General features: G+C 34.3%; 1 protein-coding gene across 3 annotated transcripts; it reads left to right on the plus strand.

Moving 5' to 3' along the window:
• Window positions 1-100: 100 nt before the first annotated feature.
• On the plus strand, window positions 101-2,981 carry LOC122051180 (probable protein phosphatase 2C 59). 3 transcript variants are annotated; one of them, XM_042612162.1, is made up of 7 exons: window positions 102-199; window positions 295-511; window positions 984-1,111; window positions 1,336-1,434; window positions 1,516-1,683; window positions 2,781-2,827; window positions 2,952-2,981. In XM_042612162.1, exons 2-7 carry the CDS (start codon window positions 444-446, stop codon window positions 2,964-2,966), a joined length of 525 nt encoding a protein of 174 aa, XP_042468096.1. In that variant the 5' UTR covers window positions 102-199; window positions 295-443; the 3' UTR covers window positions 2,967-2,981. The 3 variants fall into 3 exon arrangements, with proteins under 3 accessions (XP_042468095.1, XP_042468096.1, XP_042468094.1); XM_042612161.1 differs by lacking the exon at window positions 2,952-2,981 and having other exon boundaries at window positions 101-199; window positions 276-511; window positions 2,781-2,914; XM_042612160.1 differs by lacking the exon at window positions 2,952-2,981 and having other exon boundaries at window positions 2,781-2,914.
• Window positions 2,982-18,342: the final 15,361 nt, after the last annotated feature.

Genomic DNA, 18,342 nt, shown 5'->3' on the forward strand with positions numbered 1-18,342 from the left:
GGGTTGTAAATGCAAATATCACGTTCACTTACTTAACGCCACTGGAGACAAACTGGAGGGTATTCTCTTAATTATGGAAAGTACGAGATTTTGCAAGAAAATATAAAAGACAGCTTCCGTGAGGATTGCCAAAAGGGCCGTTTCTCTCTTTCCTCCCTTTCTCTCTCCTGTTCTCGATCTCTCGATCGCGATCGATTAGGTTTGCTTCTCCTGATCATTTCCTTCGATTGGTTTTTGTGGTTTGTTTATTGATATATTATGAATTGCTTATTCAGGTGGTCGATTTGATCGTAGATTTTCTTTTTGGGATCGAACGCCGCCTTGAGTATGAGGGTATCGATTGAGGATCTGGATCTCTCTCCGGGATAATTTCGATCCGATATAATTGGTTGATTTTTCTTGAATTCCTCTCTAAGATCTTGATTGGGAGATTTGGAAGAAAGATGAATAATTTGAATTTGATTATTGGTGCTCAAGCTAACGGGGCGCCAGTTAGCGGGGGAGGACTCAGGTATCATTTTTCTTCAATTCGATTATCTTCCTCCTCGATGAAGTTGCGTCAGACCTCCTAATTTTGATTGTCAACTCTTATTGCGGTGATTCTATTATTTGTATTTTGTATTTGTTAGCTTTCCGTTTGTCTAGTGGATCTGCTGCCCTATTTTTTCTGGAGAGCTTTCCTGTGTTTGATGTTCGAGTAGATCTTTTCTTTCTTCTAGCATTAACATTATGAATTTTTAGCTTGCAGTTCAAGTCTAATTTTCATGATAGAGTTATATTCCATGGAATCATTAATTTAAGTTTTTCTGTTCAAGTGGATCGATGAACATGCCTGGTTATTTCCATGATGTAACATTGAATTGTTAGCTATGAACTAGACTATTGGTTGAAAATTTCACGCATTGTTGATATGGATCACATTATGTGGATGTAATAATGTTTCATATTACCATGAGAACTCATGTTTGTTTCTTTCACAACAGTCAAAACTTGAAGTTCAGTTATGGATATGCAAGCTCTCCAGGTAAAAGGTCTTCGATGGAGGACTTCTATGAAACAAGAATTGATTGTGTAGATGACCAAATTGTAGGCTTGTTTGGTGTATTTGATGGTAAGATTTTCTCCAGTTTCTCTCTAGTATTTCCTATTTAGTATGTTTCAGTGTTTTATTTTCTTAAATTTTTAAGTGGCAAAAGTTGGAAAATGTTCTCATGAATATCCTTAACATGCCTCTTTGAATAAATCTTAAATAGGATTTTGTTGTTGTTGTTGTTGGAGTTCTTATGCACTCATTATCTTGATGTCAGTTTTTTACCATAATTGTATGATGTGCAGGTCATGGTGGTGCACAAGTGGCAGAGTATGTTAAACAGAACCTTTTCAGCAACTTACTTTTGCATCCCAAGTTCATTAGTGATACCAAATCAGCTCTAGGTGATGCTAGTTTCCTTTTGTTATGTCTGGATATTTATGTTAGAGAATCTAACTTTGTAAAATTTATTTGAATTTCTTCAGCTGATGCATACAAACATACGGATTCGGAGTTTTTAAAATGTGAGAACAGCCTAAATCGAGAGGCTGGTTCAACTGCTTCAACTGCTTCAACTGCAGTTCTTGTTGGTGACCGGTTAGTTGTAGCTAATGTTGGAGACTCCAGAGTTGTTATATGTAGGGGAGGAGATGGTAAGACCCAGTATTTACATTCAATTAACTTGAATTAGCTAATTTAAATTTGTATGATTCACTAAAACTTCTAAGAACTAGACCCAGAAAGCAATATGAATAAGATCAAAGAAATGTGGGTCCTGATCGAATTAGAAAATTATTATATTCTAGATTACAGACTCTTAAGCCATGACTGGAGGAACAGCTGAAGTGAATAATTGTGTGCTAGATTACAGACTCTTTGGCCACCCTTTGAAGCTCTATAGATTGTTTTATATTGTTACAGCAATCTTCATTGTTTAATCTTACAGATAACTTACCTAGGTTTTAAGGTGGCAGTTCATATATGCATTGCAAATATAGCTTGCTTAGTTGGATTTGTCTGTTTGACTAAAGCCAGCTCCAACAACACATTGGACTTCCTAAAGCTATTAGAAGCTCCATGCATGGCTGTTCATTTTTAGTTTATTATGTTTTATGTTGTTTCTTTTACAGTTGGGAATCTGAAACTATAACGAACTGGTGCATACCTAAGAATGAATAGTTGAATACTGAAATTAACCCAGCTTCTGCTTTGATATACCAAGCCATTTTCATTTCAAATTTGCTGATAACTTTTTTATTTTTTTCTTACTTTTTTGTGTTATCTTTTCATCTCGATCTCTTGATAATTATCATCTGGGTTAGTTGTTTATTTATATTAATTTCCGAGAGCATTTGGTGATCTGATTATCTTGTTCACATAATTTTGTCTATTCTTGCGTAGTTAAACTGAAATAATACTGTGCTAGTACTTTATAATCATGCTAGGTTTCTTATCCGCAACAACTACAATTTAACTAGTTGGAAGATCCTTTATGAAAGGAACCCTCTAGGAATATAAGGAAATTTGTCTTGGATGAAAATAGATCTAACCATTGTGAATCCCTTCAATGACATACTTTTCTAGAGGTAATGTGGCTTTTGTGGCCGCTTTTAGTCTCTCTTGGTTCAATGCTAAGGCTATTATCCACTAGAATGGTGGTTTATTCTTAAATTGAAGGTGAGATTGAATGTCTAAGTTAATTTTTTTATTCTTATAAATTATTGGAACACTAGTGATTCTTGATTTGCAGAACACATGCTTTTTTTGGGAAGCAAAGAATTTCCAGATGAAAATGAGGTCTGTACATCTTACATTACTAATGAACCTTACAATTTCCTTCTGGTACATATGATTTTAATTGAGGGATAAAGACTTGACTCATATTTATCTAACAAATTCTCGTTGCTGAATTTTATACCAGAAGATAGGTTGTTGACCTGATACTAAATTGGGAAAGTTGTAAGGTCTAGAGAAGAGACAAATAGATGATGACACCTGCTGTTGTTTTATGTTCTCCTATGAAGGTTGGTAGACCAACAATATCTATGGACCTTTGCACCACTTAAGTATAATCTACATATCTTTATATTTACTTGATCAATTAAATTAGGGGACTGAGCAAGCAGTATGTGTTGGGACTTCTAAATCAATTAAATATACATCACTAGTTAATTACATGGCCTTACAATTACAATACAACAAAGTAAATTCTGTCATAACTACAAGTATGATAACTCCTCTCACCTAAAATCAAGAGAAAAGACTAATTGAAAGCACATTAGAATTGGTTTATTAATCGCCTTGAGATTTAAAATTCCTTTTCTTTTATAATATTCTTAGAAATTACTTATATAGTGACTCAATTAAATAAGAAAAAATGCACACCATATCAAATCTAATAATTGGCTCAAAATGGCTAAATAAAGTTAACTAAGTCCAATCATCTATGCTTAAAACTCCCTGGCCATATGAAACTAAATAGATTGTTAAAGTTCTCTTAAGGTTGAATCTCCCATTATAGTGGCGACATTTTCCAAATATCTCACCACACTTGGGATTAGATACACCCTTTCCAAATATCTCATTACATGTATGATTAGATCTAGTTAGATACCAATTTTAACAATCAACTTAACCTTGATGAGGAAATTGAACCATCAGTGATTGAGTCCAGAATTACTCAAAATGCTTAAGGGCAGCCCGGTGCACGAAGCTCCTACCATTGAAGACCGTCTATTGAAGATCACGCAGATCTGAGCCATCCATTGAAGATCTGGCTCATCCAACCTAATGAGGAGTAGATTTGGACCATAGATGAAGATCAATACCTTTTGATCCAGATCTGAGATGTTTTCACCGTTGATCAAGCGCCGAGACTCCTCAGCTGTCCGATCAGAACTGAAGTTGTTTAAATGCCGCGTGAGAAGCCACAGTGATGTTTGGACTCGGCTCGCGATTTTTCTACTGTAGCTGTTTCTTCTTCTTCGCGTCGCCGAGATCCCCTTCCACAATTCAGATCTGAGAGCAGACTTTCTTCAACGATGGCGATACTGAGCTGTTGGCGTCCATCTTCCGGTGATCAGAGAGTGTTAGAGGGAGGTTTCTCGGCGCGCCTTGGTTCTATTCCACCGCCGCGATCTTGTGCAAGGGAGGTTTCTTGTTCAATGATTTTCACAGTCAACAGAGTTTGAAGGGAGGTTTCTGAGAGCTCTGATCATCTTTCCGATCGTCATTCCATAGCAAGCTAGCTCGATCTGATCAATCGGATTGGTTTGCGAATTAACAGATTCATGCTCTGTTTTCTTGGCCGATGGGATTATCAGGTAGATGTGAGCTTAAGGGGATGTTTCCAAGAGCCGTGAGCACCTTCTGATGATAGTTGTAAGCTTGGTGATCGTTATTGGATGCTTGAGGGGAGGTTTCCGATAGCATCACTGTTTAACAGCAGATTTGAGGTGTTTTTGATCCAGGTTCTGGTTTATGGAATGTTAGGGTTTCATCTTCTTTGTTTTTGTTTTTAATTAGTTTCAAACCTTGCTCAGATCTTCAGATCTGATGTCTTCATTTGCAATTTCAATTTCTGTTTGAGATTTTGTGTTTCCGAGTTTAATTTCTTGCTTAAAACCCCATCTTAGATCTAATTCTGATTAGTTTTGCGATTCTGATACTAACAGGTTGTAGAGTTTTGAGATTTAGTTAGTAATTTAATCTTTGTGACTATGATCTTGTTTAGGTGTTGGATGCTTATTTTGATGTTAGATTGCTACTTCTATTCTATGTTATTGAGAATGAATTCTTGAAATGACTGTTGAAGTGATTGAAATTAAGGATTGTATGTAGTTTGGTCAATTAAATGGTGTCTAAACTTTGAGTTTACTTGAAGCTGTGATTGCTAGTTGAAGAAATTGATTTTATGATTCTTGATTGATGAGAATGCCTAATAAACTTTGTCGATGAGAGAAATCAGTTTTGAATCAAATCTAGAGTTCGTACATACGTTTACTAGTTAACCCTTGAAAAAATACGACTTGGGACTCCTTACTACGACACTTGTCTTAATTTTAATGAGTTTCAATTTTAATTAATTTGGAGCGTCACGTGACATGCAAAATGGCTAACACCAAATTTTAGCGCCGTTGTTGGAGAAGCAACTAACTAGTAGTGTGTGTTTAATTTTAGATTGTGCATTGATTGATTTTATTTGTTAGCATGTTGATTGAATTGATTGCTTAATTCTTTTTGTATTTTCATGTTGGTTTGTTCTTTAATTGTAAAGTGCTTTTACTGTTCATATTTTCATGTGTTTGAAACTTTATGCTCTTGAATCTTCTAATCTTGATTTTTAGTGTTGTAGTGAAGAACAGGAGATTTCGTTAGCATGGATCCATGTTTTCAGAATTTTGGAGGTGGAATGGAGAATCAGTATTTTCAACCTGAGTATCAATATTACCCAAATATGGATCAACAAAATAGGTATGAATCATTTCATAATGGTTTTAATACTAATTGGGTGGATAATTCATGTTTCAGGTATGAAAGTGAACAAGGACCATTTGTTGAGACATATCCAGCTTACCAGAGTTCATATGGGTTTCAAAAAGATTCAACAAATTTTATGCCACAACTTTTTCAACAAAATGATCCTCAGATGGATGAGTCAACATGGAAACTCAGGGAGATTATACAACAAATGAATGAGCATCAAGAGCAGCAATTCTCAAGGATACAGAATATACAGAATCAGTTAGATCAGATTGCATCATCCATTCATCAGTTGCAAACACAGAGCGCTAATGAAGAGATGGGTTGTGGAGATCTTGTCCGGCCTGACACTGCATCTACTTCTTCATTAGATTCCTTAAGTACTTTTTATTGTTGTGATGATGTATTTAAACCTACTTTTGATTCTACTAATGATGTTGCTTTAGATGTTGGAAATGATGCAGGAATTGATTTAGAAGATGATTTAAGCGTAGGGGATTATTGATTGGAAGCATTATCTCAAGAATCACCAAGAACTGAAGATGTAAGTGTAGGGACTTGTGCTATGGAGCCAAGCATCCAGGAATCACTACATGAAGTTGTACATTCACCAGAACCACAATTTGAGCCATATCATGATGAAGAAGAGGTAACAATCACCACTCCAGGTACCTCTCAAGATGACAAGGTGAGTATTTCTTGTGATTTATCAGAAAATTCAATAGAGGTACCATTTGTTGATTTTATTAGTTGTGATTCATTTCTTGACATATCTTCTATCAAAACTAATATTCTCCTATCTTCTTTTTACCCCACATGTGTGTGGGAGTTGTTTTCCCTTATTGATGTTGTAGGAGAATATAAGCTTCCAGAGTGGATATTTGAATTGAACCGCCTCCGTCCTCCAGAAAAAGTTTTCAATGGAAAAATGATCAATAAAAAGAAGTTGACTACAATCGAGGTTACCCCACAACCTGCATGGATTCTTTTATTAAACCTTCTTCAACCACCGGGTAAAAGGGGAGTTTGTTCCAACTTAATTTTCTTTTGGCATTTTAATTCATGCTTCATGTTTAGTTTTTTTTTCTATAATAAATTCTTTGTGTGCAAAGGTTGATTTTCTTATTGCATTTAGTTATGTTTACAATTGGTAATTTTCTTATTGCATTTGATTTTGAGTGTGAATAAGAAAATGACATCCCTAGCAATTTTTCTATAACATGTTAGAAGAAGGGAATGTGAGCTAGATTTGAGAATCTATTTTTGGAGCTTAATGTGTATAATGGACTTTTAATTTTCTCAAAGTTTCTATTTAATAATGGATACTTGATTGATAAATTGGATTGATAATTTTTCATGCCTAGTAAGGATGAGCCTTAATTGAGTGATGCACTTGTGTTATTGCACTCTAGAACTTACTTTGATTTTTTCAAAACTATAATTCAATGGATTAAATCATGTTTATCAAGGTAAATCTATTTGTTCTTTCTTCCACACAATTTCTTGCTATTCTTCTTGATAATCATCGTATCAATTTTTGTCTTTTCATTTGCAAATCTTGGATGTGGATACATGGTTTGTTATATGATGGATATTTTGGCAAGGTGGACTAAGTTGAAGTCTGGGGGAAGAGTTTTTGGATGATATGTGTGGATTATATTTTTGATGCATTTTCTTATGGGTCGGAACTTTAGATGATCAAAGTTCAGTTTGATTGCAATGGAGGGTAATGTTAGAAGTATTTGGAGTGATGGGATGTATGAAAAGGATTGTAGTGGTTCAAGATTGGGAAGAGCAATTGTTAAAGGGTTGTTTTTGTGAAGAATAGCAAGGTTTCAAATCCAAGCTCTTAATTTTGTCAACAACAAATTTTTATTGCTGGGAGTTTCAATCAGTAACTAGTATATTGGATTGAAGCTTGGTGTTGAGTAATCCATGAACCTTAATCTTGCAAAATAATTCGATCTATTGTATCCAAATTGATGTGCTGATTTCAGAAGTCGCTGGGATTCATAGGAAACTGCATTTTCTTGAGAAAGGGAGTTTTTATTTCTGCAAGTTATTGGCTGGAATTCAATGCTATTATCAGAAGTTGAAAGTTGGGTAGCAGTAAGTGTAGAAGAAATACATTTCTTTGACCAGTAGAGCTCCTTAGTTTTTGATGATATATGTTGCTCGAAAGTGTGGCACAGAAATCTTATTATGCTGATCGTTGTGATCAATATGCTTAATTTTGGATGATGATTATGATTAGTAATGATTTGAAGTCAAGCCTTCTATTCTCCTAGTGCCAGATGAGAATCTGAGGTACTGTTTTCCAGGTGGCTATGGACAATGAAGATGGTTTCACTTACTGTCCATTGTTAGTGCTTAACAATTATGCATGATATGGTTTCGGCACATTGAATAGATCTACCATTCTTTAAAACTTGGGAATTTCATAATAAAGAAGGAAATTTGGAAGCAGTAGAGTTATACTTGTAGGTTAGCATGATAAGAAGTTGTAGGCAGTGATTGAGAAAAATAATCTCAAGGAAGAATCCAGAAAAGCAGGAATCTGTAGTGGGGATTTGCAATGATTCATCAATTTTGTACCAATATTTCATTGCAAGCTTTTGGATATTAAAAGATTAAGAAAACCATGTCTTGACAATGGATGAGGAGTAAAGTGGTGTTCATTCTGTTAAGGAGAGGTAAGATGCAACAATTACATTTGATATAGCTTGTGGAAGAATAATTTGCAAAAGGAAGTGGAAGTTCTGTCAGAATTAGATATAAATAAAAAAAATCTTGTAGCTAGGAAAGGTTACAAAGAATTAAAAACTTTTTTGAACCTATTGCTGCTGAAAATTCAGAAACAGAAGTAAACAGTGAGGTGTAAGATTATCAGGATGCAGTTTTGAGTTTGAATCAAGTTTTTACCAGAATATTGAGAGCAGCACTCAAATCAATGAGGAAATACACTGAATCTATTGAATTATCAGTAACATATGGGGTTTAATTGTTTTCCATGACTTCACAAGTTGAATTGGATAAAATCTCGGAAGTATTAAATTGCTGAAATGGAATCAATCCTTGAAGCATACTGAAACAGTTTAGAAAACTATTGAGCTAAATCTGTGTTTGCTTAGAAAAGACTGAAATGAGTTTGCAGTGAATGGTGTGGATCAGCATTCGAGTTGAGTCACAAACTGTAACTGCAATTAAACTGATCATTGAACAGAATATGCAGTATGCAGAATAGAAAGTGCAGAATTCAGGAAGTGAAGGAGGGTGTATGAAGATGTATCAACTATCAGAAAATCTGCAGAACATAAGAAGTGCTGAAATTTAGTATCATGTTGTATCAAAAATCAGGAAAGATATTTTAACAAGTAAGGGGTTTGGGTGATACATGTACTGTATAGAAACTAATGGATTCTTGCTCCTAGCTCTGAAATTTTGGGAATTGTTACAATGGGGATACACTCAAGCTATTTGAATACACATGTTGAAGAAAGTGTTGAACTGTTGGAATCTGAACATTTTGTTGGAACTGCTGCCCATGAGCCGTGTCATGTCTAATACAGAATAGCAGAAGTGCTGTTGAAGCTGGAGATTCAGAAATAAAGGATTTCAGTATCAATGGTGTGTTAAGATTCAATTCCGGAATTGATTACAATGCTAATAACAGAGGGCAAAATGTCGAAATAGAATTTTGAAGAAATGAGGATAATTGCAACTACTTGATACATATTCATAATAGTGTAGAGAATTTGAGAAGATTGAAGCTGAACACTATGAGTTTGATTTCAAATTTCTGTTGTAATGCATCATTTTAGTAATAGAGTATTTCAAGGTGGTGTTTAAATTTTGAGCATTTGAAGTATTATAATTCAGCAAATCTTTTAAACAAATTCAGATAGGAAGAGCTGAATCTGGGCAGTGCAGAAGAACTGAATTGTTGAACCTTGATGAATTTTAAAGGCAGTTGATCGAAATGTGATTCTAGGAATTATTTGAAATGTGAAGTGTTTATGATAGCGTCAAAATTCTGAAACTGTTAATGCAGAAATCTGCAGATTTCTGTGCAGATTCTTTTAAAATTTTGGAAAATGTTTTATGGCAAGCTTGAGTTGTTTAAATCCGGAAATCTTTGGAGGATGGTTTGATAAGGATCTTAAGAGGCCAGATGTAAAGAGATTGGAATTTTTGAAGGCTTAATGATGGGGAGTTGATACAAATTCAGGAACTGTGCAAGAAATCAGAGAACCTGATGTTGCTGTGATAACTGGAGTTAAAGGCTATCTATTTCCTGGAAATCTGTAAGCTAGTTATTTGTAGGGTGTTGATTAAAGAATACCTTGCATCTCCATCGTGTAGCTGAGTTTTAGAATGGAAGTTTGATAAAGAACAATGACAACAGCTGGAAACTGGAAGTTGGAAATTGAGTTCTGATTCTGTTCATTTTGCAGTTGAGTTAAAATTCTGAAGTTGTAGTCATTGATGGTATAACTCGAGATGAATTTAGTTAGGTTTTGCTAAGGATTATATGTTAAAGGAAAGCTATGGGAAGAGAGGATGCAAAAGTGATGGAAATGAAGCTGAAATTCATTAATACATGAAGTTATTTCTGATTTCAGGAAAACAGTTTTGGGTTGAGTTTCTTTGATATTTCTGATTAGTGATTAATGGAACTCGAAGTCTTTTGACTTAATACTAAATGTACCATCATCTTAAGCATAACTTTATGGAAAATTTTGCAGAAATCACCATGTATCAGAATCTGGATACTAAGTAATGGTCAGAATTGTATTGCATTGACAGTTTCAAGATTCAGTATATAGCAAGTTTGTGCCAAGTTTTCCTTGCGATTTTAAATCAATGGAAGGTTCAAGTAAAGCTAGGTGTATGCAATATGAATGCATTAATAAATTGTTTGATACGCGGATATAAGCAATTTGCAGAAAGCTACAGAGAAAAAAAATCTGCAGAAGTGAATACCTGAAATGATACTTTGGGGAATTTGAAACATTAGTGCAAGAGTGTTGATTTGAATTTAATTATGAATCTGAATTCATGAGTTTAATCTCTTGTTTCTTTGATGCCTGAAATTGCCTAGCTGGATTAGTATAGAATCGTTCTCTGAAACTGTTTTGAACTGTTTTCTGGAATATGATGGTTGATTGGAAGATTAATTCTGAAAAAGGTTGAATTGAATCTGTTACTTCACTTTATCAATGAATGAGAAGCTAATATATATGAATTCTTACAAGATTATAACAATGAAACTCTAGCTTACTCTATTCTTGTTTGGGAACACCTCTTGATCAACTTGGAATTGCAGTAACACTTCACTCTAAGTCTCTAAGAACTGGTGTGTATCGTGTGTTGAGAAGTGGAGAGGAGGAGAGAAGAGATGTAGCACAACAGTCAAAAAAACTCTTTTCTAGGCCTTCTTCGGGCACCTTAATTGCTTAAGATTTGGCTCAAGCGATTACCACGTCAGCAACCTACATAGAACAGTTAGTTTTTGAACCTTAACCGATTACTCTAATCGCTTAAGGCCTGCTAAATCACTTAACCTAAGCGATTCGACACCTCATTGTTTGATTGTGACAAACGACTCTTAAGTGATTAGCCTAATCGCTTACCATGCCCTAAGTGATTGCCTTAATCATTTAAGCTTGGCTAATCTATTGTCCTAATCGATTTGGAAACCCTATCTCTTACAACTGAGTCATAGGGTTCCTTTCCCAATATTTGGTCAATCATGATCAGTTGGGACTTCTCATTGCATAGCATTTGGTCAATCGTGACTTGTTAGGACTTATCTACCAAGTGTTTGATCAATCTTTTGACCCACTTTGATTTTTCAACTTATGCTAAGTGTCTGGTTAACCTTGATTCACTTGGACTTATCCTGTCGTGCCAAGTGTCTGGTCCTCCATGACTCACTTGGACTTCTATTCACTAGATGTTCGGTCAATCTTTGACCCACCTGGATTTCTATTGTCTGACTTTGTTAGAGTGTATACTAAAAGCCTAGCTTTTATAAATATTTATTTTAAAATAAAGAATCGCATCGATAAAAAATGTCTACATTTATATGCTAAGTGTAGTTGTTCAATTAATTTATATTGTAGATAACATGGTGCGTGGAGTTACACACAGAAGATCATGTTATCAGTTCCTTATAAATTATAAACAGTAGGTCACGACCGAGATGGAAAGGAACAAATCATCAGAACAGTCGTAGTGTAATTAGGTGTTACTTTATCTTGACTATATAATTACACTAGTACATTTAGAGTGTATTGAGTAGGACCATTGAGGCAGTTTCTTTTTATACTGATTAAATAAAAGAACAATACCTCAGTTATTATGGAAATGTGTGCTCTTAATCATAATATAATGACAAATACATATATTTAATATTCATTTCTTTAATTTATCAATGGGTGAGATTTAATTCGATAAATCAAAAGGCCCGATAAGTTGGGAAATGATATTACTTATAGTGTGTGTTGTTTATTATAGAAGGAAGCTGTGTCCTAGTAATCTAGGTTGATAATGCCCCCAAGAGGAGCTCATAAGGATTGTCATATTAAACCCTGCAGGTAAATTTAGTCCAACATGACAATAAAGTTGAGTCGTACTACTCTCGGAGCTAAGACATTAATTAAAATGAGTTATCAGTAACTCAATTAATTAGTGGACATCCGATATCTTAAACACAGGGAGATTAACACACTCATGATAAAAAGGAGCCCATAATGTAATTTGGGATTGATGCGGTAGTGCAATAATAACTCTCTAGTGGAATAAGTTATTATTGATGAACTTGAGTTATGTGTTCGGGGCGAACACGGGATACTCGAGTTCGTCGGAAGGCTAAACCAATTTCTCCTCTAGGTCTCTGTCGTAGCTTCATTAATGCCTCATATCTACTTATGAAAAGCTCATCTTGGTGTCCAAGAGGGGGCTGACCCATGACTTGGTGTCCAAGAGGGGGTTGGCCCATGGCTTGGTGACCAAGCCATGGGGTCGGCCACTTCCTCCTCAAAGGGGCCGACCTCTTACTTGGTGCCCAAGCAAGAAGGGGGCCGACCATATAATTCAAAGTATGAGGGGTGTTTTGAATTTTTAAAACCTTCTCTTTGTAGATATCTACAAGTTTTAAAAGAGAGATTTTAAAATTATAAAACTTTCCTTATTTGAATTAGACCACATGGTTTAAAAGAAAGTTTTAAAACTTTCATTTTTTAACCATCCACATGGTTTTTAAAAAAGAGAGTTTTAAATTTAAAACTTTCTTTTTTTGTAACCATGTTAAAAAAGGAAATTTAAAATGAGAAGTTTTAAATCTTAAAACTTGTTTTAAAATTTTCCTTTTTAAAAACATCCACATTAGGAAATTAAAAGAGAGTTTGTAAAATTTTATAAGAGTTTTCCTTCTTTACTTATAAAATTTTTACAAGATATATTTTTCTTCTTTTAAGGGCCGACCACCCTTCCTTGGTGCCCAAGCAAGGGGCCGACCATTCAATCAATTAAGAGGAGAAAAAGGAATTAAAAAGGAGGAAAGGAAAACAAGAGGAAGATTTTAATTTTTTGTAAAAATCTTTCTTTATTTGCCTCGGGCAAGTATTATAAAAGAAGGGGAGGAGAGGCCTCATGAGGTATCAATTCTTATTTTCTTGTTTGTGCTCTCTCTTGTGGCCGACCCTCTCCCCTTTCCTTTCCCCTTGTTCTCTTTTGTTCTTTAGTGGTGGTTGTGGCCGAAACTTAAAGAAGGAGGAGGAGCTTTTGGGTGGTGTTCATCTTGGAGGTTCGTCGCCCACACGACATTCAAGAGGAGGCGAGGAATACTGCCGAAAATCAAGAGGTCTTTGCATATACAAAAAGGTATAACTAGTAATTTTTTTCCGCATCATGCTAGTTTTTCTTTGTATGAATTCCAAACACAAGAGACATATGATTCTAGAGTTTTGAATTTGTGATTCGAGTTTGTGTTTTTTTTTTGTTTTTGAATTTGTGATTCGATTGTTCTTTTTATTTAAACCTAGAGTTATATAAGGAAATTAAATATTAGATTTCTTTAAAAGACTTTGTCTAGGCGGTGGTGGATGATCCCATACCTAAGAAGAACAAGTGCCTCACCATGCAGTCCTGGAAGCCAATTTTAGAAATTAATATTTAATTGAATTTATAATATAGGCGGATTGTGGATCAATAATGTTAAGCATTGTTTGCGATGCAAATCTAAACCATTAAGAACAGATAAGTTAAATTTGGAATCAATAATGTTAAGTTCCGTTTGCGATTCTTAATTTAATTTCTAAAGAACACAATAGGTTGTTTAGGAAATGTTCGACACTTGTACAAAATTTTTGTACAGTGGAACCGGTACGATCTTCCTAGGACCAACCAACAGACTTCATGACTTTTCATCACCTAGCTTTACTCACTAGGATTTTCGCACCTACTTCATGTTGGAACCCCAGGTTGTTTTGGCGTGATCAACAAGTTAAGTTAAGTGTGCAAGAGCTTAGGAGAACAGGGAGTCGAGCGGAAGATGCAGCTAGCGAGAAGGACGACACGGGAGAGTGTGTTTGAGGGATGAGGAACTGCGGAATAGTACACCGACAAAAGAGAAGGAAGCGTGCGGTGTTTCCGAGGGACAAGAAGCCGGAGCGGAAGATTGCTTGAGGAGCAAGAGACGCAACTAACGAGAAGATCGACACAGGATGCGACCGAGGGACGAAGAACTGCGGATGAGTACGCTGACAGACGAGAAGGAAGCATGCGACGATTCTAAGGGACGAGAAGCCGGAGCAGAAGCTTGCTCGAGAAGGCCGGAAGTTGGGTTCGGGTGAACCCTATTCCGGATGGTCGAGATCACCCAAGTAAGTGGAGCCGGAGCGGAAGACCCGGACCGAGACGAGCTCAATCTGAGCAAAGGACCTCGGACCAGAAAAAGTCAACTCTATTGACTTTCCTAGTCCGGGCGTCTGGACCTGGATGATTATCCAGATCGTGGCCAATGCAATCTACGTAAGTAGGGATAAAATTTTATCCCCTCCCAGGCGTCTAAACCCTTCCAGGCGTCCCAACTAAGGCTATAAATATAGCCTTGGTCCAAGAAGCTGAATAAGACAAGCAATTAACATTTCCAACACTTGTGTGCTTCATTTGTAGTTTAGCTTCTTTATTTTTTGTGCTTAAATGCTGTAAGAGGCTTCCTAAAGGAGATAGTTAGTGCGCTTCAACTTCCTTGGATTAACAACCTCCCCGGTTGTAACCAAGTAAAACTTCTTTGCCTCTTCTTTCTTGTTTTGTTTTGTTTACTTTATTTATGCAAGTGTTTATTTGAAAGATCGAGAAGGGTTACTTTTTGTTTTTACAGGGTTATTCAACCCCTTTTCTAGCCGGCCGTCGCGGTCCAACACTTTACTCAGCAGGATTTTCTCACTGAGACTTTTCACCTACCTGGATTCACTCACCAAGACTACCATCTGCCTATCTTCACTTACTATGACTTCCTAACTATTTGACTTTACTTATAGAACTTTCATCTACTTGACTTTATTCACCAGGACTTCTATCTGCTTAGCTTCCATTGGTCTTGCCTCTGGCTAATATACAATTAGGACTTTCTAGTCAAGTATCCGGTCAACATTGACCTACTTACTTTTCTGGTCAACCTTTGATCGTTAATTTCCCAGATGAGTAATTGCACCAGCAATCTCCATATATTATCAAACATCAAAATTCAAACTTGAGCCAACTCAAGCTTGGTCAACCTGGTCAACTTTGACCTAAGGAAAATTGCACCAATAAGATATACCTTCTATCTCCTGATGAGTTATATTCTAGCTTAATATTAATGTCCAGATCAACGTGCAAACTCAAATTTAAAAATAATAAAGTGAAAAAGAAAAATATTGATTTAAAAACAAAATTAACTAATGCATGTCCATTAGAATTTTTTAACAAAATTTAAATGAAAAATTCTAAATTAAATGATCAAATAGACTTATTGAAAAAAAATTATGAAATTTTCAAGTTGTAGAGAACTGAATTGGTATATCAAGAATCATAGGGGTTAAATTACAAAAATAGCTAGAAATTATATTTCTAAAATATATTTGACAAATCCAGTAAGTAAGAATTTATTTTGGTAAATCATACTTTATTTAAATTAATTTTTATGCATACTAAAATTAGTTTAACTTTAATAATGATTCAAAATTTAATTGTTTTGTATATTTACTATTCATATTTTGAGTTGAAATTTTTTTTCTACGTCATATAATGATTTGATCAAATAATAGAAAAATTTTAGAAATTTATTGGCTGTTATATTATTTTTAATAAAAATTTCAACAAAATTTATACTTTAAAATAAAAAATATTTTGCAAACTTTTAAATTAAATTTTTGACTGTGTTATATGATGATTTATATCGAATTGTTTATCGAAAATAATATTTCTATAATTAAAAATCATTGAGAATTATTTTTTTAAAATTTAATTTTTCTGTTGATAAATGTTAACTTTTATATATTTAAAAAATCATGATTTTTAGAAATTAGATTAGATTTTTAAGTATTTAATTTTGAAAATAAATTTTTTTACTAACAAATATTTTTTGGTAAAAATTAAATAATTTTTTCTCATGAAAATTTTTACACAAATATGTCTGATTCTCTTTAACTATGACAAATATTTTTAATAATTTTCGAGACTTAAAAGTATTTTTTAAATTATCCTTGTTAAAACAGAAAATTAACTGTAAAAAATTATTTCGGTTGAAAAATAATTTTTGTAAAAAATAAATTATTTTTTCATTTTTTTTTGATGTGATGGGGAGTAATATATGTATTAAATTTATAGGTAGGTTTTATTGTAATTTTTTGATTTTACAAAATTCATGCTTTGATTGTTATTTTATTTCACAATATAAAATATCATGTCTTTATTTATCCTAACTTTAACTTAGGTTTATATAAAAAAGAGAGAGATTGCAAGTACTCAAGTTGATTTTGATGTGATCAATCGAATTAAGTTAGGTTATGTTGTGTTTGATACTTATGTTTAAGTGTGCAAGAACTTATTAGTACAAGAAGTCGGAAGACGCAGTGGATGAGAAGGATTGTATGGGAAGGGAGTCGATGGACTCAGTACATCTGAGTGACGAGAAGCTGCTGAAAAGTACATCGGTGGACAAGAATAACATGCACAGCATATCCGAGAGACGAGAAGGCGGGGAGAGCCTGCTTTAGGAGACCATCAGAATTGAGTTCGAGTGAGCTCAATTTCGAATAACCGGAGCATCACCCACATGGAGAGTAAAGGAAAGGGTGGAGGCGGCTCTAAGGAAGGTGACTCAAGTACGCTGGAGGCGCCCTTGCGCCTCCAGATTCGACAAACGACCGTTATAATGACCTGGACCTTCTTGGAGGTGCCTCCCACCAATGGTAACTGATCCCAGAAGGCTATAAAAAACTCTCTGGAGGTAGTAATTAATCAACAACTTCTGTATTAACTTTCCTTATATTTTCTAAGCTTTCAAAAAGTATTAAGAGACTTCTTCACTTTCAACGAAGGAGATTTTTGTTACATTTTCATTTATCTTGGATTAACAAACACCTATATTGTAACCAAACAATTCTTATATCCTCTTACTTTATTTCTTTAAGTTATTTTTCTCTATGTTAACTATTTCGGCTTAACTAATATTGCATCTTTGCTAAAGTAAAAATAAGATATATTATTCTAATTGTAACTACAGTTTATTCACTCCTTTATAGCCGACCTACCTAGGACCTACGTCTTGAGCAGTTGAATAGTGTATAGGAGAGGACAGATACCCTGCTACTAGTCAAGATTTGACCCACAAACCTACTACTATATACTAACCAACTACTCGTCCCGAGAGGACTTAGATTGTTACATTCATAATGCTTATGGATATATCATCTTAGTAATTTCTTAATCAAAACCTATTATTTTATTTAATCAAAGTGCGTTTAATATATTGAAAATATAATTCTAATCCTAAATATACAATAATTTTATACGAATATACTCTTTATAAATGCATAAAATATTCTAATTCAAATATCTAAATCCGTTATTTATTAAAAAAAATTACATTAATCTATTCTAAGACACTACATTTAACAATTAGATACCTAAATCCTTCTTATATTTTCTAAAGATATTATGAGTGAGCTTGATTTACGCATGTTCTATTTTCATTTTCTGAAAGACGTGCATTTTTTATAAATTAGAAAATAATTTTTAGTCATTCTCTATTTTTTTAGAAAATAGACATGAAAAATACAAACCAAACACCATTTTTCAGAAACGTGCATTTTTTAAAAAATGAAAATGAAAATGTACAAACCAAACGTACTCTATACTTTTTAGATTTTTCTAGCAATTTGGTACACTATATATTTTTTATTTTTTTTACCAACTAATGTCCTTTAATCTTGCTTGCAAAAGATTTTACGACTGTGGCCGGTCGTTACAATTGATCTTTACGGCCAGAAAAGGCCAGGCCAACCCAGCCAAGAGGCTGGAATGCGTGATTGCAGCCAGATGGATCCTGGTTCATAATTTTAAGACTAAAAGATGATCCATTAATTATTATTGATGGACTATAATAGACTCTATCTATCCAGAGATATTATTATTATTATTTAAAATTTATTCATTTTATATTTTTTTAGTATTTAGAATGGGATATTTTTTTGAAAATTAATTACTCCCCTCTTTACAGTATAACCTTCAAAACCATCAAACAATAACCCTCTATAAGATATAAACAACGAGCAGGG

The sequence above is a fragment of the Zingiber officinale genome, chromosome 3A, assembly GCF_018446385.1.
Source record: "Zingiber officinale cultivar Zhangliang chromosome 3A, Zo_v1.1, whole genome shotgun sequence".
Lineage (NCBI taxonomy): Eukaryota > Viridiplantae > Streptophyta > Magnoliopsida > Zingiberales > Zingiberaceae > Zingiber > Zingiber officinale.